Consider the following 21366-nt stretch of genomic DNA (forward strand, 5'->3'; position numbering starts at 1 on the left):
TGGGACATTAAATATTGTCTCCCGGCCACCTGGGCATGGAATATCCACAAGAAAAAAAGAGTCTAAAACGCCGGGAGGATCCAGGTCCACACACATTGGACGGTTCCTGACATACCAGATTGCCCCAAAACCTGCTTTTGAACCAAAGAACCAAAGAACCAAACTTTTATTTAAGGCGTCGGGTAAACCGCTTCTTTCGGATTTTCAATTGATGCGCAGATCAAATCCCCGACCGTCTCAATATGGCCGCGCTTGTAGGCCCTGACTCGCATGCGCGCTACCGTCTGACGCAGGAACGTGATTTTCGCAAGTACGAAGTATCTACGTCATATACGAGAGAATCGTGGGAGTCGCTGACCTTGAGCTCCGCGACAGGTATATGCCGCGCGAGTTTTCTGCGTCGCAATTCGCTCCTTTCGATCATGCTAGTCACCAAGCCTTTACTCCACAGCCATCGCCAGATCCGGCCTTAACTGCGTTTGCCCAACTAGGTGCCATCCGCGTCGGGACCCAACGGGCCCTGGTCACCCTGTTCGATCGCACTCATCAGCATATCCTCGCGGAGGGTACCCCGTCATTAAACCTCATCGGTGGAGGTACCCAGGATGACCGCGATAAACTGCTACTGGGTTGCTGTGTGCTCCCGAAGGAACGGGGCCTGTGCCACCATATCGAGGGCCAGCCAGTCTCCACGGACATGCAAGATGGCAAGCCAGTTAGGAGAGGCGCCTTAGTTGTCGCGGACGTGACTGAGGACCCGCGTATCAAAAGTAAAGAGCTGCTGAACCTGCTGTCGGATGTGCGTTTCTTTGCCGCTGTGCCTCTCATCAGCCCTCGGGGGCTCGTGATTGGTTGTTTCAGCGTAATGGACAACGATGTCAGACCTTCTGGGCTCCCAGAACACTCGATTCAATTCATGAATGACATGGCTAGTGCCATTATGAAGCACCTGGTGAGAGGCCATTTCACCCGCAAAAGTCGCCAGTCCGAACGAATGCTTGTCGGCCTGGGCAGCTTCAACGAGGGGAAATCTACGCTTCGTAGCTCATGGCAAGAAGATAATGCAGGAAATATCGGGGAGTCGAAAGAGGGCCAGGTGAACAGCCAGCAACAGCGTGCGCAAGACAGCCAGGAGACAAGTTTAGCTCCTCTTGTCTTTCGAGGCCCAAAGAGAACAGAGGCTCTTTCAGGAACAGGGCCAAATAATTGCGGCCTGGAGACAGACCATCATGAAAGTTCTGAGGTAGAGATTACACCAAAGGTTGAACCTATCCGAAGTGTTGGTCAAAATCCCCAAGAAGACTCGCAGGCCAACAGCATCAAACAAGTCTTCTCACGCGCAGCAAACTTGATAAGGGAGTCAATTGGGACTGAGGGTGTGATCTTTCTTGATGCGCAAAGCGGTTACTTCAGCAAACCCGGTGACCAACCCGGCCACAGGAGATCGGATCCCGCCATTAACAGAACTCCGTCAAGCAGCGATGAAAGCCTTGATTCGGGCTCACCGACCAAGCCCGAGTCGACGCCCACTGATCAGAAGACAGAAGAAGATACTTCGCTTTTGTCCACGTGCTTGGGATTCTCAAGCTCGACAGGATCGACTATCAACAACGAGACAGTGACTGGCCCGGCATCTATGGTATCTGAAGCCTTGTTAATTTCACTTCTTCGCCGATACCCACGTGGGAAGATATTCACCTACGATGCCAACAAGGCTGTCTCTGATGAGAGCGATGGCAGCTCACGGGAGACGCCTGGAGCCGATCGCCAAATCCAATCCGATCAACGAAGATCGGTCAGCGAGAAGGGCGTATCAAATTTCCAAAAAGACGCTCAACGCCTGATCAACATTTTCCCAAGTGCCAGGAGTATTCTACTATTGCCAATTTGGGACTCGGATGAACGAAAGTGCTTTGCTGGAACGATAGTCTGGACGAACGACCCTGAACTTGTCTTCACATTCGAGAACGAAATGATGTATGTTTCAGCCTTTGCAAATAGCATCATGGCCGAAATCAATCGTCTCGATGTGGAGCTGGCGGACAAGTCCAAGACCAGGCTGCTCAGCAGCATCACTCACGAGCTCAGAACACCCCTGCATGGAATCTTGGGTACTGCGGACATTCTCAGTGACACGGCCATGAATGCTTTGCAACATGGCATGGTCCACACAATTGAGTCTTGTGGCCGCACTCTCCTGGACACCATCAACAATTTGCTGGATCTCACCTTCCTTGGCGAGAATAAGAATTCTGGAGGCAAGAAGGAGAAGCGGCGTCACTTTGTCGCCAGATCTGATGAAGGGCGTTCCGAGAAGGGTAAAGGTCGCGGTGCGAAGACTGCAACCTCGCATGTCAAATTGGACGCGGTGCTCGAGGAGGTCACCGAGTCTGTTTTTGCAGGATACAGCTTTTATAACCACCCCAAGATGCCGCCACCGGCCTTGACTGATTCCTCATCACGCTCAGCCGGTCAAACGAACTCGTCCAATCAGGTTGGTCCACGGGCCAGCGAGGTCACGATCATTTTTGACATCCAGCCCGATACAGAATGGGAATTCAACACCCTCCCCGGTGCCTGGCGTCGCATTCTGATGAATGTTCTTGGTAATGCGCTGAAGTATACAAAGTCAGGCTACATCTACCTGGGGCTGAAGTCATCCGAACAAGGCGCCTCTCAAGATAAAACAACATTAGTCTCAGAATCATCAGAGGAGCAAGAGGCTGAGTTCGAGGTCACTCTCGTTGTCAAAGACACCGGCAAGGGAATTGGACCGGAATATTTGAAGAAGAACCTTTTCACCCCCTTCATGCAAGAGGATTCACTCGTATCCGGGAGCGGATTGGGACTCAGCATCGTCCATCAAGCTGTCGGATCCCTGGGTGGCTCGATTGACATCGCCTCTACCCAGGGAGTTGGCACTGAATTAACAATCCAGACTCCGCTCATGCGTGCGCTCGGTACATCAGACGCTTCTTCGTCGAATTCGGAATTCCACACGATGTTAAAATATACCGAAGGGAAAACGATTGGGTTCTTGGGCTTCGGGGCATCTCTTAATTCTCAACGAGATAAGCTCTTGTATGAATCGCTGGAGCGATTGTGTCGCCACTGGTTTGGTCTGTCTGTGACGAACGTGTCGTCTTTTCAAGGCGAACCCCTTCTCCTGGACTTCTACTTGGCCGTGCAAACCGAGCTGGACTGTGAAGACACAAAGGGAAGAGACCTCTTCGCTCTCGGGAAATATCGTCAAGTTTCAAACTGGAACGGCTCACCCATCGTCGTCATCTGTCAGTCTCCCGAGGAAGCGCATCACATGTTTGTAACGACCAAAAGCCGCGAGGAGGCACCCGTCTTCGAGTTCATCAGCCAACCTTGTGGGCCACGCAAACTGGCCCGGGCGCTGAATCTGTGTATCAAGCGACAGCGCGATTCTCATTCCGGGCGATCTAGCCCTATCGAGCAGACTCGCTGGGTGGAACTACCGGAATCCTCTCGTCTGCCAGTCGATCTCCCAGCTCATGATCCTCCCGATCAAAGGATGAAGATTAGCAAGCGACCGACCATGGATACAATGGGATCTTATGAATCTATGCTGTCGGCGGAGGAGGGAACCCAGGGAGGAGCGCATCAGAATAAGGCACATTCGACCTCATCTGCGAATAATGTGCAGGAGGACTCAGATTGCTCTGGGCCATCCGTTTTACTGGTGGATGATAATGATCTGAATCTTCAACTACTGGTCGCCTACACTAAAAAGAGCAATTACGAATACGTGACCGCTCGCAATGGGGCCGAAGCCATCGATACATACAAAGCACATCCGGGCTCTCTCCGGGCCATCATTCTAGGTTTGTCCCATGCTCTTCCTTAGTTTTATCTTTTGATGCAGGTCCTGACATAACCAGACATATCAATGCCCGTCATCGATGGCTTCGAGGCCGCCCGCCAGATCCGTTCCTTTGAGAAAGATTATCGAGCCTCGTTATCAGATTCCCGCCGAGAGACTTCCCCCCTGTAACCATCGTCGCCTTGACAGGACTCGGCGGTTCTGCTGCCCAGCGAGAGGCCGCTGCTTCTGGCATCGATGAGTTCCTTATCAAGCCGGTTAAACGATCCGACATCCAGGCAATGCTACGGAAAGCGATCCCTTCCCAGACTGCTTAAGTCGAAAACACAATACTCTATGGACACTCATGAATTGTTTCTCAGCCTGTTTTCGAATCGTTTTTAAATCTTGTCTCGTTTAAGTAGTAAGTCCGGCTTCTCTTAGAATAGTGGCGTTGGATATCTGTGGTCTGCATTGAGAATCATTGTAAATACCATATAGTACAGTCGGTAGGTACAGGCTTATACATCGCGTCTCCACTACAAGGCCAATAAGGTGTTTTTCATGGCCCTCTCGCTCTGCATAGGTTATGAAATCGTTAGCCGAATCGCCAGTAAAGAAATAGGCCTCTTGTATCAGATCACTCTGTTCTGGTACATACCTCTAGTACCACATCGTATTCCCTCACCCACTTGAGAAATTGCGGCGTCTTCTGATTCGCGTTCATGTCCATTTCCACCCCGTCGAAGTCCGGTGGTGGGCGACTTCCCATCCTCCTAATTTTCTCGTCCCTTGCCTCCTGTTCTGGCCCATCTGGCAGGCTCCAAACCTTCGCGTTGCTCATAGACTGCTTCATGAAGATGTCCGCTCGCGGTTTGCGGAGGTTGACCCACGCTTTCGTGACGGCGGGGATATCAACCCCATTACCGCCCGATTTTGTCGTCCAGCGCAACATGCGAGCTAGACTCAAGCCATCCTCAATCCCCTGGCTGAGCCCCTGGGCTGCATGTGGTAACATGGCATGAGCTGCGTCGCCGAGCAACACGATCCGCCCGCTTGCACTCCGCCACGTATCCAGCTCTGCCCCCGTAGCCATCTGCCATTTTTCGGCGTGGCGAACATGCTCCAAGAACGCCCTCGTTGTCACATTAAAGTCAGAAAACCGCGTACGAAGTAAACCATCATCGGCTGGCGTATTCCAGTTGCCATCTACCGGGCCCGGATCTGCGTGATCAACATCAATAAACTGCACCCCGAGGAGGCCACCGTGCATGGGCCGGCTCAAAACAAAACGATCGGGCCCCAGTGTGCCATGCTTGGTTGCCGATTCAAGCCAGGGTGCTAGTCGAGCGTCTTGAGCGAGTTGAGACACGGGTGCACTTGTAAGGAAGATAGATTCTCTTAATGGAATTGGGTCGACGTGCTGTGTTGGGAAGAGGGTTTTGCGTGTAGCAGATTTGATACCTATACCAAATAACTAGTTGTGAGGACTACTTTGACGCAGCTTCCATAGGCAGACATACCATCCGCCGCTATAATTAAGTCCGCGGTAAACTTTTCTCCATTGGCTGTCCATACCCTTGGCTTCACCGCCGCATCTTCCACCGCTTGCACAGTTCTCTCGAAAAGAAGCTCGGCACAATTGGCAACTGCAAGCTCATGTAGTACTTTTTGTACTGAGGGCCGATCAGTTTGGTATCTCCGTTCCGCATGGGACGACCTTTCAGCTGCAAAGGGCTTAGTACCCTTATACGACCACCACCGTAGCGCCCCCGCATCAACACTGACCCTATTGAAGGCCTTGTGCGCTCCCTTGAGGTGCTGAAGTGCCCTGACCGCCGCAGGCTGGATTACCAAAGCGTGGCCACGGGGCTGCAGGTCTCGCCGTCGCTCGAGAACGGTGACGCTGTGGCCCTCTTGTCTCAAGGCAGTGGCCGTGCAAAGACCAGCAGGTCCGGCGCCTATGACAATTACCTTGAGACGTGAGTTTGCTGCAGACACAGCCATGATAGGTATTAATATCTGTGATAACGAAAGTCGCTGGTAACTAGTAGGAAGCATGCTCGTTTACGCTACCCCGGGTGACTCGGACCGCTCGCTGATTCCGGGGTATTATCTTAACCCCCTTCCTTCCATTGTGCTTACTAGTCGGGAAATTTCGGCCCTTTGCCTGGCCTCTCACAGATATGTATAGACAGTATTATTGCGGTTATGTCGAATCATTGACAAGAGAAAGGGAAAGGGGAAAACCAGACTTATTATCAAGTCCGTGAAAACAAGAGGATCCCAAAACACACAGTGCTCTGGAAGCAATTCCAAACTGGCAGGCAACTCGAAACGCTGGATGACAGATCCCGAAAAAAGAAAGCAAAATCGTGAAAAAGCCCAAGCAGATTAAGAAGCAAGTCATCATGCACTCCAGAAAGAAACAAAAAGCTAACGGTCAAATGAGAAGGGAGAGCAGGGACTCCGAAGAGACCCAAAGATCAAGAGACAAGAGTCACGTAGATAAGATCGACCATGTTATTCGCCAAGACGCCGGATAGATTGCCCATTCCGTATGCAGATGCATAATACACAAAGGAAGGTAGAGTAAAGAAATTAGTGGACTTGAGAATGGTGAGGTGCACAAAAGGTACTCCGTGGTGAGTCGCACAGCAAAGCAAAGGTCCCAGTGAAGCTATGTCTAGCAAGACACGAGGTTGACGTGGTGGTCGTTCAATGCAGCACATGCGAGGACCATGCGATGCGGATGGAAGGCCGTGCTGGCGATGGGGGAGGAGCGGTTGTGGTGGAGGAAACTCGAGTAGGGCTCGAAGGTGGAGAGATAGCTGCCGTCCACGTTGAATGTCTTGACCTCGTGGCGGTTCGTGCCCATGCTGAAGACAGGGGCGTGTTCGTGCACGCTCAATGTCCGGAGAGTATCCTTCGTGGCGTAGATGGTGGAGAGCGGGTCGTCCATTCTCAGGTCCCATAGTCGGATTTCGCCGTTCCGACTGCCTGAGATCAGCTCCCGCAAGCCGCCCCGCTGCATGTGGACGTTTGTGATCCACTGCTTGTGCTCGCGCCAAACCTTGACCATGGATGTGGTTGGTTTCAGTCGCTGGTCGAATACTCGAACAGCGCCGTCGCCGAAGCCCGCAACAAAGATGTTGCCAGCGACTTGATCTGAGGTCAAGGAGGTGATACAGGAGCCGGAGCGGGCGGGGATGTCGTTGGTGCAGACTTCGGTAGCTGCGTTCCAAACACGAATCACCTTTACATCGCCCGCAACGAGAGCTTTCCCTTGACCCTGCTGCCAATCAAACACAAGTCCCGCATTTCGATTGCTTGGAATTAGGTCTGGCAAGGCTCGGAAGGCTGTGACGACCTCAATATCCCTGGCAGACTCATAGTTCCGGAAGAGCTTGAGTACACCGTCAGAGGAGCCAGTCATCAACAAAGCCTGGTCGTCCTCGTTGATATATCGAATTTCGTTGATTTTCGATCCAGCCGGGTTTCCATTTGAGAATTGATTGAGGCGTTTGTGACTTTGCCAATCCCAAATCGCAATAGTATCCCGGTCGTCTGCTACAGCGATGTGATCTTCGAATTGATGGAAACACATCTTGAGAGGCTGACTGCTGTTCGACAGCAAAGTAATTGAGTTGTCCCATCGACTTGTCCCAGCCTTGGTTTTTAAGGGCTGGGTTTCGGCAATGATTTTCTCGTTCCGGCCGCGCCTCCAGAGACGCTCGTTGTAATCAGAACTGCCAGGCTCGTCGGGTTCATTGGGTTTCATCTGCGGTTCACGGAAGTACTCTGTAGACCAATCCAAGAACCTGCTCTTCAGCGGGATCGCAGGTATCCCGGCCGACTCTCTGGGCTGAAAGCCACGAGAAGTCGGCATCGGAGCTTGGTGGTACGATGTTGCGGGAGCAACGTGGTCGTTCACCTCAGGAGGTCGGGACCATTCAATGGGAGCTCGGCCGCGCGGGGTGATGGGTGTCCGGCTCTGAGTCGGCGAGGGAGGCTGGCTGTCTGATGGCGAGTCTGTCGGTGCCGAAGGACCGAATGCAAGATTCTTGAGCGAAGCAGCAACACTAGCCGTGCGTCTGAAACCCAGCGACAAATAGCCCTCTTGCTTGGGAGCAGCCGTGGCGTACGACGGGGGAGTCGAGGGAGGGGCCGCTTTGTTCACCTCCGAGCGTTCGAGCACCTTCTGCTTGGCTGACATGCGGCTCGTGAGCTCCAGAATTTCAATTCTGATTTTGTCTGTAAGCTGCGACATAGGCGACTCTAGAAGGGTCATATGGATGAAGTCGACAATGGTGCCCGCGTCCTGGGCAATATCAGGATGGGGATCCACCGAAATAACCAGAAGTTGTTTCCAGATGGCTCCGAACGTAGTGTTCCGAGACAATTGGTGCGGCTTAACTTCGGAAACCGTGGGACTATGTTGGCCGCCGATCTGAGAGCCCTCGCTCTCGAAACGATGAAGCAAAGATTGCTTCTCCTCCTGAAGCTCTTCGTACGCTGCTACCAGGAACTTGTTCTGGTGGCGCTTGACAAACGTGGACAAGAAAACAACCAGCTCCTTGCGCACGAGAACGCTTCCATCGGCCGACATGGGCAAGACGGCGAGGGCCAAAGATTCCTCAATCTGAGCCACCTGGTCCGTCAAGTCCGGAATACCCAAGAAAGTAGTTACTGCATGAAGCATTGCAGCGCGAACTTCGGGCACAGGGTCGAAGTTCAGTTCGCACAGTCGAGCAGTAGCTGCACAACGAATACCCATCCACTTTGCTTCTGGGAAGTCACACCAGAGCATGCTCAGGCATAGACATGACCACTGCCGCAGCAGGGGGTTTTCGACGTCGCCAAGATGTCTCAAGCATGAGTCAAACAGCTCCCCAGACAGACAGACATTTTGGCCCTGGGGGTAGTTTTGGCAGAAGATAGAGACGATGAATGCACACATAGCTCGGTGCTCGCTGGCATTTCCAACAGGGATGGGGGACGATGGGTTCAAAATCGAAATAAAGTAGTGGATACCGTTATCCTTGAGAAGGTCATTTTGAACAGTGTGATCGACCGCCATTATCCTTGCCCAGATAAAGACCATGACCGGCTTCAACTCTTGCGCAGCTGACTGCAGCAGCTTGACGACATAAGGGAAGATGCCGATACTCAGGGCAAGATGAACAGCCCATGGTCCTAGATCTAGGAACTTGCTAAGAAGAATCAAGGCCCGCAACCGATGTGCCTGACTCAGGAGAACCTGGAGCACAATGGGCAACTGATCTGGCGGATTCTTCTCCGTTGGGCCGGATGAAAGATAAACCTCAAAAGCTGTGAGCTGTTCGGCGAAGAACGTGGAGTGCTGATACTCATACTGCCGGCGGCCTTCTTCATGATCGATCAAAGCAGGCAGCTGAGACAGAACCATCTCAACAGCGAGATCCCAGCTCTTCCAGAGCGGGTGGTGATGGGTCTCTGGGAGTTCGGGGGAAGAGATCGGATGGCATTTATAGGTGCGCATGATTCGCTCGCTAAGCAAAAAGTTGCGGAAAAGGGCCGCAACCATCAAATCTTGCCGGAAAAGCTTCTTAAACAAAGTCCGGGGTAGAGTGTTCCAAGCAATAGTATCAGTGATGGCAGTGAAGATCCAATTCAGCTCTCCCAGAGGGCTTCGTCGATCTTGCAGACGGCCAGGAACTCTAAAATCGTCGATTGAAATGTCGGTTCGGAGAGGATTCTGTAAGATGAAGAAGCGTAGCGCAATTTCGATCGGGGTCGTCAAGCAACAGGTGAAGAGATCGGCGGGTAGGTCAGGGTTGGTCGGGAGCGATTCGTTCTTTTGGCAAGCGGCAAGAAGAATGCAGTCGCCGTAATTTTGGACCGTGGCATTAGGGTCCCGCTTCTTCGTCTCGAGGTTCTCTTTCTCATGCTTCTCCACAAACGTATGGAAGTTCTGGACGATATTTCCAGCATGTGAGACATCAAAGACGAAGAGACTGGGCCCGGCGAGCCAGGACTGCAGATCGTATAATGGAACGGGGATGTACTGGGTGTAGTTCTTATTGAAGACCCAGATCTCGCCGGACTGAGTAGGCAGCGGAACACCATGACCGTTGTAGTGTAGCAAAACTCGCTCATCCTTGGCATTGCGGCGTAGCGATATGCAGAATTTCTTCGTCTCGTCGACGGACGGGTCCAGGTACTGCTTATACCTTGTCCGCAGACTGAGGGTTTCGTATTGTTCCTGTAACTTCTTCCCAATCTGCTCCATGATCTTATTCTGACCGCCGCCGGTAGTTGAGGTAGGGTCCACCCAGCATTCGAGCTTGGCCGCTGGGTTCGTCTTGACCACATCGGGAGGATCGACACCGATGTTCAAACAAATGGCCAAAGCCGCAGAAACTGTTTTGAGCCGATCTTTCATGCGCCAATCCTGACTGGGCCAGCTTCCAACGGGATCCCTGGGGATACCATTTGTCTCATGTCGCTTCTCCGTGAAATACATGTAGAAGTTCTAAGCCACAAACCTCTGTTAGCTGTTTAAATCACAAGGTGAAGAGCGCAAGGCTTACCGAATGCAAAACTTTGAGATATTCACTCGATGTGTACTCCTCCTGCCATCCGTGTCGCATGGCAAAATCTTCATCTTCATCGACTGCAGCGGGTTTATCAAAGGTGATCCGGCTCGGCCCATAGTCACTCTTGGCTCTCTTCAACAGCGCCGGCCGGCTGCTTTCTGCTCTGCGAGGAGACGGCCGCCGGGGCGGAGAATCTATCCCCGCCACACCATCTCCTGAGGAGCTCGTGGGCCGCACGGGTGGGGGTGCCAGAGCCGGCGGTGTCTGTTTGACGGTCGTGCGAGAGCGGCGGTGACTGGATACAGGTTCTGGCGATCGGTCGCGTGTGGGGATCGTTGTTTCCAGGTCGGGACCAAAGGCTACCCGTACAGATTTGGTTGGATTGCGGCGAGATTCGGTGGGCCCATTAGTGGCCGGCTGTTGGGAGTCTTCTTCCATGTTCACGGTGGGATCCCTCATGATGTCCGTCCGTTCATGATGTTGCACAACGCTTGGAGGTCGGATGGTCGCCAGTATCGGAGTCGAGCCGGAGACTAAGGTTCAGTGGCTGTGTGTTGAGAGGCCGGCCCAATGATGGAGGTCCGAACGAGGAGCTGGTTCCGGAGAGGATAGCACGATGATGAAATGAGCAGGATATGTCTATCTGCTGGAGTCAGAGGTTGGGACGGTTCTAATGGAAGAGAACCAGACAGCAAAGTTGGCTGCCGTAGTAGTCAGAGGGAGTGCCGCAAGAACCTGGGCAGCACGAGTAATGCGCTGTCTCCAGCGGTCGAGGATGGTTTAGTGCTCGGTCATGGCGGACTATGGATTTTCCCCATCCCGGCGGGTTACTCATCAGGGCAAAGGCGGTGTGAAATATGTACTTTGGTTACATGTAAGTAGTAGTTCGTTTTTCTGTGATGCAGTAGACGATCGTAGCAGTTGCAAGAGACCTACTTCGTAACTCATTGTGATAAATCGTTGACTAATCATGACTTTGAGATGACAGAGTAGCTAGGTACATAGAATGATATGTATTTAGGGCATTGATAGCGGCGTGGTATTTTCGAACCATAGATAGAAATCATGACGACTTTCCGTAAGTAACTATGACTGGACGAGTCGCAACAAGGAGAGGTTCACATCCATCCCTTCGCATGCCAACGACCCCCGAGCCGAGGACCGGGTGCGCTCAGGCGTTGACGATCGCCCACTGATAGGCCATTCATCCGCCCCCCCCTTTTCCTACGCTCCATCCACTGCGAGGCCTTCCCAATGGACTACTTCGACAGGTTCGCTGCACGTTGTGGAGAGTGGATATGATTATTCAGGCGACGGATAATACCTAATAATAATATTATTCTAGCCAGCCGTTGTGAATTAGTGCTCATCGTTATTTCCCGTTAGGGTTACTTCTGGAAGGCCCTAGGCTTTCCATGATTGTCACAATCGATTGGGCATGCCATCTGGGGAGTGCCATGGATGGCCTAAGTGTATCAAAGTCCACTGCAGCATGGATGACGAATATGGCCCCCATTGTTGCTGGAGGCTGGGTGGGAGTATACGGACGCCTCGACGGAGGAGTGGGAAGATCCAGCGAGGGACCGCGAGGAAGGATAGAAAAAAAAAATAAAACTCAGCGTAGAGACCCAAAGAATCAAAAGAATGAGACTCCTAGCCATTCGGAACGATTCTCCATATTACCGTTGGCATCGATCACCCGTCAGTGATGCCCCTGAGCCCCAACTCAAGAACTCGCTAGCATCCGCCGCCAGGGAAATTATTCACCTTTTCCCTTCATTCAATCTGGCCTTCCCACCTCTCTCCCTTCCCATTCTCCCTTCCCTCTTCTCCCTCCCCGTCTAATTCGTGCCTGGTTGCATTGGGCTTACTTTCTCTTTCTCCCTATCTGTCTGGTTTGTTCATGCTCAGGCCCAGCGCTGGAGGCTGCACCGAGTTGGACCTCCTGACCCTGGGGGGATATGGTTCCTGGTTCCCGACTCCACACTCCTAATAAAAAAAAGAACACACCCACCTTGCCCCTGTCTCCATCACGACCTCCATCCCGCCGACGTCGCCATTCGCCTCGACACTTGTGCGGTCGCAGTCCCCAACACAGGTGACTCCCACCGGCGCCCGCGCTGTCCTCCGCCGTGGGCCCATTTGCGCTGTAAACGACCGATTACGACTTCCTACTGACGATGGCCTTTTTGTTTAAATCGAAGAAGAATCCGGCAGGCCAGCCGCTTCCCACGGCCACGCGAAACATTCACACCTCCGAAGGAGCTCCGTCGACCGGGAGTTCCATGGCCAACGGTGTCAAGGGGGAGGGCCCGCTGTCCCAAACCCCAACGCCCAGCAGCAGTTTTAACAACTCGCTGAATTCGGCCTCGGCCACCAGCCCGACAAGTCCTGATGGCGTGCGACGACAGAGAGCCGAATCGGATTCACAGGTCGGTTGTTCTTTTACTGACATTCGCTGCGGCAGACACTGATCGATCGCATCGCAGGTTCAACGACCTCCACAATCCACGAATGGCGCTTCTCCTTCTAGCCCCGGCTCATCCCTCTACCCGTGGTCCCAAAGACGCCTCAATTTCTCCTCGGCTCAAGCAAATCCTTTTCCGCGGTATGGCGCAGCCATCAACTCGGTTGCGTCGAAGGAAGGGGACATCTACATGATGGGCGGTCTCATCGATGGATCGACGGTGAAGGGAGATCTGTGGATGATCGAGAGCAGCGGTGGTAGTCTATCTTGCTTCCAGGTTGCCACGGTTTCCGAAGGCCCGGGACCTCGCGTCGGCCACTCGAGTTTGCTCGTCGGGAACGCTTTCATCGTGTTCGGTGGCGACACGAAAATCGACGAGAATGATAACTTGGACGACACGCTGTATCTGCTGAATACCTGTACGTGGACACCACTGACATTGCCTGGGATATAGCTTCTAACGCAGATTGCTTTTAGCCTCTCGCCAGTGGTCCCGTGCTATCCCTCCGGGACCTCGACCCTCCGGACGATATGGCCACACATTGAGCATCCTGGGCTCTAGGCTCTATGTGTTCGGTGGTCAGGTCGAAGGCTTCTTTTTAATGACCTGGTTGCATTTGACTTGAACCAGCTACAGAACCCGTCGAACAAATGGGAGTTCCTTATCCAGAACAGCCATGAAGGCGGTCCTCCCGTTGGTCAAATCCCTCCTGCTCGCACCAACCACACAATGGTGAGCTACCAGGACAAATTATATCTGTATGCTCATCTTCTCTCTTCTCGTGTGTACAACAGGACTGACTGGAAACAGGTTCGGTGGAACGAACGGTGTGCAATGGTTCAATGATGTATGGGCCTTCGATCCCCGTTCTAATACCTGGTCTGAGATGGATTGCGTGGGATTCATTCCGACGCCCAGAGAAGGTCATGCGTCTGCATTGGTCAACGATGTGATGTACGTGTTTGGCGGTCGGACCGATGAGGGAATGGACCTGGGCGATCTGTCTGCTTTCCGTATCAGCACCCGGAGGTGGTACTCCTTCCAGAACATGGGTCCTGCGCCGTCCCCTCGCTCTGGTCACAGCATGACCGCCTTTGGGAAGCAAATAATCGTCCTTGCCGGTGAACCTAGTTCCGCCCCGAGAGATCCTGCCGAGCTCAGCATGACGTACATCCTCGACACTTCTAAAATTAGGTATCCCAATGATACCCAGGCATCTGCTCCCGGCACTCGGAAAGTAAGTATCGAAAAGCAAGGTCCTCTGTCTGGGCGTACCTCTCAGCAAGCCCAGAATGCCTCCTCAGGGCTGCCGCCACGCGGACCATCTCGCGAAAGTTCGAGCCCAGCCGCCATCTCTGGCAGACCTGGGGAATATGGAACGAACCCCATGGGTCCTGGATCTCGACTCCCGCGTGCATCAATCGCACAGGCTCCGTCCGGGCCACCACCACCTGGTCAAGCTCCCTCGCCGGGACCTCGAGGCAACGGACCCCAAGGGAGCTTGAATTCTCGAAGCAAGACTCCTACGAAAACGACCGATGTCCGTGTTACCGAAAGAGCAGAGTCACCGGTCGCAAAGGATGCGCCACAGGATATGTCAGACCCTCCGTCAGCTGGTCGCCGCACCCCGACCCAGGCACAGCAGAAGATAACTGCGAAGGCAATGGAAGTAGGCGAGGCAGCCCCGATGATCAGTGCTCCCGGCCGACAGCGTTCTCTGCGCTCACAACGTGCACGTGGTTCCGTCGACAGTAATGAAGAGTCCGTTCTTGGCCGACATGCAAGCATCGACGGTTCCGTTCGGAGTCACCGCGGTTCGAAGAGTCTTGGTGAAGAACCTCACTCTCCTAGGTTGACACCCCACCAGGAAGCTTTGTTCAAGGAGCTCGAATCCACCAAGGCTCGAAATGCTTGGTACGCATCCGAGCTAGCTCTGGCAAAGAAGGCAGGCTATGTTCCAAATACCTCAACCAGCCCTGCCTTGGAGGAGCGCGTTGGTGACGCTCTAAACGACGACGACCGTCCCTTGATCGAGGCTTTCCTTGCCATGAGGGCCGAGCTGGCCAAAATGCAAGCCACTGTGGACCGACAGGCGGCTATCGCCTCGAAGCGGGTCGCAGAAGTTGAGCACCAGCGCGACGCAGCAGTCAATGAGGCGGTCTATGCCCGTGCCAAGCTTGCTGCCCACGGTGGCAGTCAGCGAGGCACTCCTCAGCCAGATGGCTCCCGCGACGGAGACAGTACATCCGAACGCTCCACTGACATGGGCCGTCGCCTTGCACTGGCCTTGGCCGCTCAGTCAGAACTCAAAGGGAGACTAGATGTCCTGACAACTGAGCTCAGGCAAGAAAAACAGGCGAAGGATCTGGCAGAAGAAACGAACGAAGCTACTCGGAAACGCCTGGCCGAGCTCGAAATGCAGACCAATACTTTGGAAGTGGAGAGTCTTCGGGCCGAGCTTCACCAATCGCAGGCTTCAGCCAGAGGGGAGGCTTTGTTGCGCGCAGAGGCCGAGGCGTCTCTCAAGCAACTCCTTCTTGACAAGGAGGAGCTGTCGAAGCATGTCGAGGACTCGTCAGCCCGGCTCAAGGATTTCGGTTCGAACTTCGGCAGTTTGCGAGAAGCTGTGGCTGCTTCTGCTGCCAAGACCGCGCTTGTCGAAAAGCAGTTGCAGGAGGAGCGAGAACGCAGGGAGGGCTTGGAACGGAAGCTCTTGCAGCTCCGTTCCGAGCATGAGGAACGAACCACCGAACTGGAAAACACCACTCGCCGCCTGAGAGATGCAGAGGAGCTGGCCGATATCCACGCGAAGGAGGCAGAGACGCACAAGCTTGCATTTGTGTCTGGTCTGGAACGTGCATCGTCCACCGACTTAGACGGCTCGATCCGCTCGCGTGCTGATGAGCGGGTTGCTGCCTTGGAGGCTCAAGTTGAACGGTCTAGTGCTCTGGCCAAAGCCAACCAGAGCGCGGCCGATGCAGCCGCAGAGAAATTGCGGCGCGCAGAGGAGCGAATTGCTGGTCTTGAAACGTTCCAAGAGCAGGCTAGCCGAGAGGGTCTGCAACTCCGCAGGCAACTTCAGGCTGCCATGAAAGAAAGCCAGGCTGCCTCCGCGGAGAGCCGGGACCTGAAGTCTCAGCTCGAAACTCAGGTGCGCGAAGCTGCAGCTCTTTCTATTCAACATGCTGCTCTGAAGGATCTCCTCGGAGAGCGTGGAATCAGTTCGGACAGCAGACGGTCTCCCCGGCTCGATTCTCCAGGCTCACGCTTTGGCACTCCGGAGCAAAGTCGGTTGAAGGAGCTGGAGCAGCAGCTGTCGGCTAGCATCAAGGCGCACGATGATCTGAAGGTCACTTTTGAAACCCGTGAGCAGGAAGCTGACCGAACATTCAAAGAGAAGCTTGAACAGCTTGAGAACGATTACCAGTCAGCTGTTCACTACGTCAAAGGCACCGAAAAGATGCTCAAGCGTATGAAGGATGAGCTTTCCCGGTATAAGACCCAAAATGCCAAACTCCAATCTGAGTTGGAGGGCGCCCACAAGAACCTGGAGGAGCGCTCCGCCAGCCAAGCGTCTTCGGCATCTGCGGAGTGGGAACTTGAGCGCTCGAAGCTGCAGCAGTCGATTTCAGATCTCCAGAACAATACTTCGTCATCCATTACTGGGTTGGAGAATCAAATTAAACAGTTGAAGGAGGAGCTTGCTGCCGCCGATGTGTTAAGGGAAAGGTCGCAGGCTGACCACGAACGCGTCAAGCAGCAATTACTTGCTGCCGCCGAGCAGAGCCGCACGGAACTGGAGCAGATCAAGCACGAAAACAGTATGCTCGAGGGCCGTGCCACGGACGCTGAACAAAAGGTGAACATGCTCTTGGAGCAGGTTGAAACCTCTGTGACCCATTATCGCCGACAGTCTCAGCACGGGGGTCTCAATGGCCTCTCACGCAGCCACAGCAATGCGTCCAGCATGACCGGTGGTGGCCGGGCACGAGCTGACAGCAACATCTCGCAAGACGACTCCTTCCTCCCTGATAACCGGGGCTCCATGGCGCTGGACTCCCTCGCCAACGAGTTGGATGCCCTACGCAGCCACTGGGAGAGCACCAACCGCAACTACCGCCTGAGCACCCAGCTGGATATGGACCGCACCCCGACCAAGGAGGACAGTAACGGGCCAGCGATGATGAGCGAGAACCTCACTGAATGGCGGAGGAGATTGGATGAGGAGGAACGGGCCGGCAAGTCCACCAAGGTGAACAATAATGGGACCCCAGACAACTCGTCAAGCGTTGCCTGAAGGAGATAGTCATCATTGTCTCCATTTTCTACGAAGAACCATATGCTTTGCTTTTGGGGGAAAGAACTTCCACCGTCTGAGCGTTCTGCCGTCCGCGTTCATTCCTTTCCTGTCCGTTTCTTAAGAGTTGATCTTTGTATGACGAAGGTGCTTTTGTTTTTTTTTTGTTTTTTCCATTCTTTTCTATCCACACTGAGGGATGGCACAGTTTCTCCCTCTATCCGCATCTCTCCTTAACGCCTTGCGCTGTGTTTCCTCTGTCTAATCCTGTGCTCTCGTTTGTTTGTGTCTCTTTTTATACCCCGGTTTCCCGATGTTCATTGGACTCTGGCTGTACCATTAGCAACATCTGTTCCCTGTCTATCTATAGTCCGAAATCATCATCTACTTGCTCCATCCATCTCACACCTCGGCAGTAGATGCAGCCTCCGTAACTAAGCCTGCTCGGGACCGCCGAAGAGGCAAAGACGTGACCGGAGAGATCAGCTGGCTTCATGGCCCCCAGTGTTGCCATCCGCCATCGCCATTATGATTCTTGTTGAAGATAGATCATTTTTACCACCATCTGTATGTCCAGGTCTCTCTATCAATTCGTGTGATCCTTGTAGGGAGCGTTGCAGCCCAATCGTAAGGTATCCGTACACTCCGAGTGACCGGGAGGGTACTTCCATTTCTGCGGGGCCCCCCGCGTACCGGGCGGTACCTCACAAGTCACCAGCCACTCGCTAAAGCCAAAAATGCCGCTCACCGACTCTCGCCCCCCTCCCTCACTCACTCTCGCTCTCCTTTCCCTTCCTCTCTCTCTCTCTCTTTCCCAACACCCTGCATTTTGCTCTCCCCCAGCCCTCATCAAGGCTTTGTCCTTGATCCGTTTTTCGGTTTTGTGGGATTTTCATCCTTCCTTGCTCTCATCCGCTTTGTCCGCTCTCCACCACCCCCTTTCCTAACCAACCCCTCGAGCGGATTCCGTCTCCTGACCTTTTGGGTACGGTCGGCTTCCCGCCATCATCACATCACCACCTTTGAACTTTCAACCAGGTTAGTCTTCAGTACCCACATCGTCTTCCTCTTCCCATCCCATTTCTTTTGTTTCTGTGACCTCTGCATATTCTTGCTGCCTGCGTGGCCACTGATCCAGCGGTCGGCTTGCTGCCTCCAAACAGCCTGACCTCGTTGGTTTGCCTGCCAAGAGGCTGAGCTGAAACCCCCCTCCCTCTGCCTTCTCTGTCTTTCACTGTCCTCCTTCCTTTTCACGACTCCCATCGTCAGGTTCATCGTCCTTTTGCCCCCAAATCTCGCGTCCCGCCCTACGGCCTACGTGACTGACATTCGGATCGATAGTTTCAAGGCGTCCTGCACGGCTGAGCTGTGCCACTTTCACTCGGTCAAGATGACGACCATGGTGAGTTCCCATCTTGTTTCTTGTTCCGAACTGCCCCCCTCCTGAGGCTCGGCGTCGAGCAATCTTCATATCTTTGGACCGCGCGGTGCTAACATCATTTGCAGGATCTGCGTGTCGGTAACAAGTACCGCATCGGCCGCAAGATTGGAAGCGGTAGCTTTGGTGACATCTATCTCGGTAGGTGCTCTGTGGATTCAGGTTCCCGTGACATCCGAACTCATGCAACGTCTAGGCACCAACATCATCTCCGGTGAGGAGATCGCTATCAAGCTCGAGAGCGTCAAGGCCAAGCACCCCCAGCTGGAATACGAAGCCCGCGTCTACAAGTCCCTCGCCGGCGGTGTCGGTATCCCCTTTGTGCGCTGGTTCGGTACCGAATGTGACTACAATGCCATGGTGATCGATCTGCTGGGTCCCAGCTTGGAGGACCTGTTCAACTTCTGCAACCGCAAATTTTCGCTCAAGACCGTCTTGCTGCTCGCCGACCAGCTCATATCCCGGATCGAGTACATCCACGCCAAGTCGTTCATCCACCGTGACATCAAGCCCGACAACTTCCTGATGGGCATCGGCAAGCGTGGCAACCAGGTCAACGTGATTGATTTCGGTCTGGCGAAGAAATACCGCGACCCTAAGACCCACTTCCACATCCCTTACCGTGAGAACAAGAACCTCACTGGTACTGCTCGTTATGCCTCTATCAACACTCATCTTGGTGTCGAGCAGTCCCGTCGTGACGACATGGAGTCTCTGGGCTATGTCATGCTCTACTTCTGCCGTGGCTCTCTTCCGTGGCAGGGTCTGAAGGCTGCTACCAAGAAGCAAAAGTACGACCGCATCATGGAGAAGAAGATGACCACCCCTACTGAAGTGCTGTGCCGTGGGTTCCCCAATGAGTTCGCCATCTACCTGAACTACACCCGCTCGCTGCGCTTTGACGACAAGCCTGACTACTCTTACCTGCGCAAGATCTTCCGTGACCTCTTCGTCCGCGAGTCTTTCCAGTACGACTACGTCTTCGACTGGACCGTCTACAAGTACCAGAAGAACGCTGCCATGATTGTGGACGCCAACTCCAAGAAAGATAAGGACGCGGAAGACCAGCAGCGTCGCCAGGCCGCCCCCGCCGGTGCCGTTGGTACCTCTGGTGCGGCCAAGCCCGGTGCCATCTCTGGCCAGCGCCGTAAGGTGATCGACCGCGGTACCCTTGACAACACTCCGGACACCAACCGTGCCGTGGGAGGGAGTGACAGGATGTGAGTATTTGAAACCTGGTTCCGTGTAGGGAACCCCTTTCTTTCTCCTACTGCGTTTGGTGTTTTCTCGTGACGCTGGCGTGGAGGACCCTTTTGGTTCTGAATCTGACTAATCGCATAGTCTTCGGCGTTAGGCTGCGTTCTGCTTCGAAGGGTGCTGCTTCAGGTGCTTATGGACCTTCTGGTGGCCGCTCGAAGCGGGACGATGGGATTGGGGCTCAGTGGTACTAATCGTGCAAAACATGACAGCTAGGCGCTATGTGTCTCTGCATGTTCTCACCCTCTGCCAACCTAGAAACCCGGAATCCCGTTGATGTTCTTCGCCTCGAAACGAAACCTGCCGCATTCAACCTCTCGGAATTCTTTTTTCAATCCCCCTGGATCTCCATTCTACAATCTCTGATACAGCCCTTTTATCCCCGTTTTTTCGATCTTGTTTCGATTATCAACCGTTTCGACCTGTCATTGTTTTATCGTTCGCTCGACTGCCAATTTGCGAAATATTTTTCGACTTGAGCATACGATGCACCTTGATGGCTGTTTTGTCTCTTTCGGGTTTCTCTGTACTCGTCTCTGGCGGGACATTACCGATTCTTCAGCCCTCGAAACGCTTTTTTTGATACTGTGGCTATTCTTACGTCTTGATCTTTCGGCATTGCACACTCAACGAATCTTGCAAGTGACCGAGGGACGAGACTGAAGGAGATGCAAACGGCGTCAACCTGGTCCCAGATTGTTTTCTCTTTGACCGTTGATCGTTTGCACTGGAGATCCTTGAACGCATGATCGGATGCGATGTCTATCCTTTATCCCCCTTTGTTTTCACTGCCCCTGAATTTGCTCCCCTTTCCCCCTTTTATATTTGTTGCCCCAGTTTCTCGTTTTTGCATTTCGACGCCGTGGGGACGAGGGGAGAGCGACCATGTGGTCGACTGATGGAGCGGTGCTTTCGGGGATGGCTTTCTTGACGGATTTCACACAGACTTTGTTGCTTCTTGCCTCGACTCCTTGCAAGAACGATTCATCCACATGGGTCTACGGTGAATCTGGTTTGAAGGGGATGCCAGTCTTCGTTGTAGTGGTTGGCGACGGAATATGGTTAGGGTCGCTTCCGGGGTGGTTTTGCGTCGATCTGCGTCCTGCTCTTTGCTCTTTCCTGTCCCCCTTCAAATTACCCGTTTTCATTCTCATCTGCTCGGACCTGGGGTCGTCTGGCTAATTCCCACCCGATCTTGGTGGACCTTTCTTTCGTGGTCTTTTTTTTCAACATCTAATATCATTGAGTTATCTCCCGTACTTGGTTCACTAGCATTCGTAAGCGTAGGGTCTCGAACCGCGCGGAACCACGGTGAGATCATCCATTTCGACGGCCGCCCGTTCTGGCCGGCCATGCGCGGGCTAGACTTCTAGAGTGGCCATGCGGTTTTGACTTCACGGCGTACACTCGGTCGATTCTCTCGCAGTTTGATAATTTGTCAGTATGTGTTTGTGAAGTGGGAAAGTACCGAGTACTTGTGATGACAACCGTTGTCCCGA

At 53.5% G+C, this 21366-nt stretch overlaps 5 protein-coding genes across 5 annotated transcripts; 3 read left to right on the plus strand and 2 right to left on the minus strand.

Moving 5' to 3' along the window:
* Positions 1-242: 242 nt before the first annotated feature.
* N7510_010884 (putative sensor histidine kinase/response regulator) lies at positions 243-4167 on the plus strand (the record flags this gene model as incomplete). The annotated part of the gene is made up of 3 exons (XM_056982809.1): positions 243-310; positions 376-3851; positions 4040-4167. The coding sequence occupies 3 exons, from the start codon at positions 243-245 to the stop codon at positions 4165-4167; spliced, it is 3672 nt and encodes a 1223-aa protein (XP_056828303.1).
* Positions 4168-4368: 201 nt separating this feature from the next.
* N7510_010885 (FAD-dependent oxidoreductase) lies at positions 4369-5836 on the minus strand (the record flags this gene model as incomplete). Its single annotated transcript, XM_056982810.1, has 3 exons — positions 4369-4407; positions 4491-5293; positions 5353-5836. 3 exons carry the CDS (start codon positions 5834-5836, stop codon positions 4369-4371), a joined length of 1326 nt encoding a protein of 441 aa, XP_056828304.1.
* A 679-nt stretch (positions 5837-6515) lies between these two features.
* N7510_010886 (ubiquitin-binding TORC1 subunit KOG1) lies at positions 6516-10866 on the minus strand (the record flags this gene model as incomplete). The annotated part of the gene is made up of 2 exons (XM_056982811.1): positions 6516-10343; positions 10402-10866. 2 exons carry the CDS (start codon positions 10864-10866, stop codon positions 6516-6518), a joined length of 4293 nt encoding a protein of 1430 aa, XP_056828305.1.
* A 1721-nt stretch (positions 10867-12587) lies between these two features.
* Positions 12588-17172, plus strand: N7510_010887 (putative cell polarity protein (Tea1); the record flags this gene model as incomplete). Its single annotated transcript, XM_056982812.1, has 5 exons — positions 12588-12839; positions 12897-13293; positions 13352-13458; positions 13512-13633; positions 13686-17172. 5 exons carry the CDS (start codon positions 12588-12590, stop codon positions 17170-17172), a joined length of 4365 nt encoding a protein of 1454 aa, XP_056828306.1.
* Positions 17173-18562: 1390 nt separating this feature from the next.
* On the plus strand, positions 18563-20061 carry N7510_010888 (casein kinase 1 family protein; the record flags this gene model as incomplete). Its single annotated transcript, XM_056982813.1, has 4 exons — positions 18563-18574; positions 18679-18751; positions 18807-19820; positions 19952-20061. 4 exons carry the CDS (start codon positions 18563-18565, stop codon positions 20059-20061), a joined length of 1209 nt encoding a protein of 402 aa, XP_056828307.1.
* Positions 20062-21366: the final 1305 nt, after the last annotated feature.

The sequence above is a fragment of the Penicillium lagena genome (assembly GCF_028827675.1).
Source record: "Penicillium lagena strain IBT 129212 chromosome Unknown utg000008l_segment0_segment0, whole genome shotgun sequence".
Classification (NCBI taxonomy): Eukaryota; Fungi; Ascomycota; class Eurotiomycetes; order Eurotiales; family Aspergillaceae; genus Penicillium; species Penicillium lagena.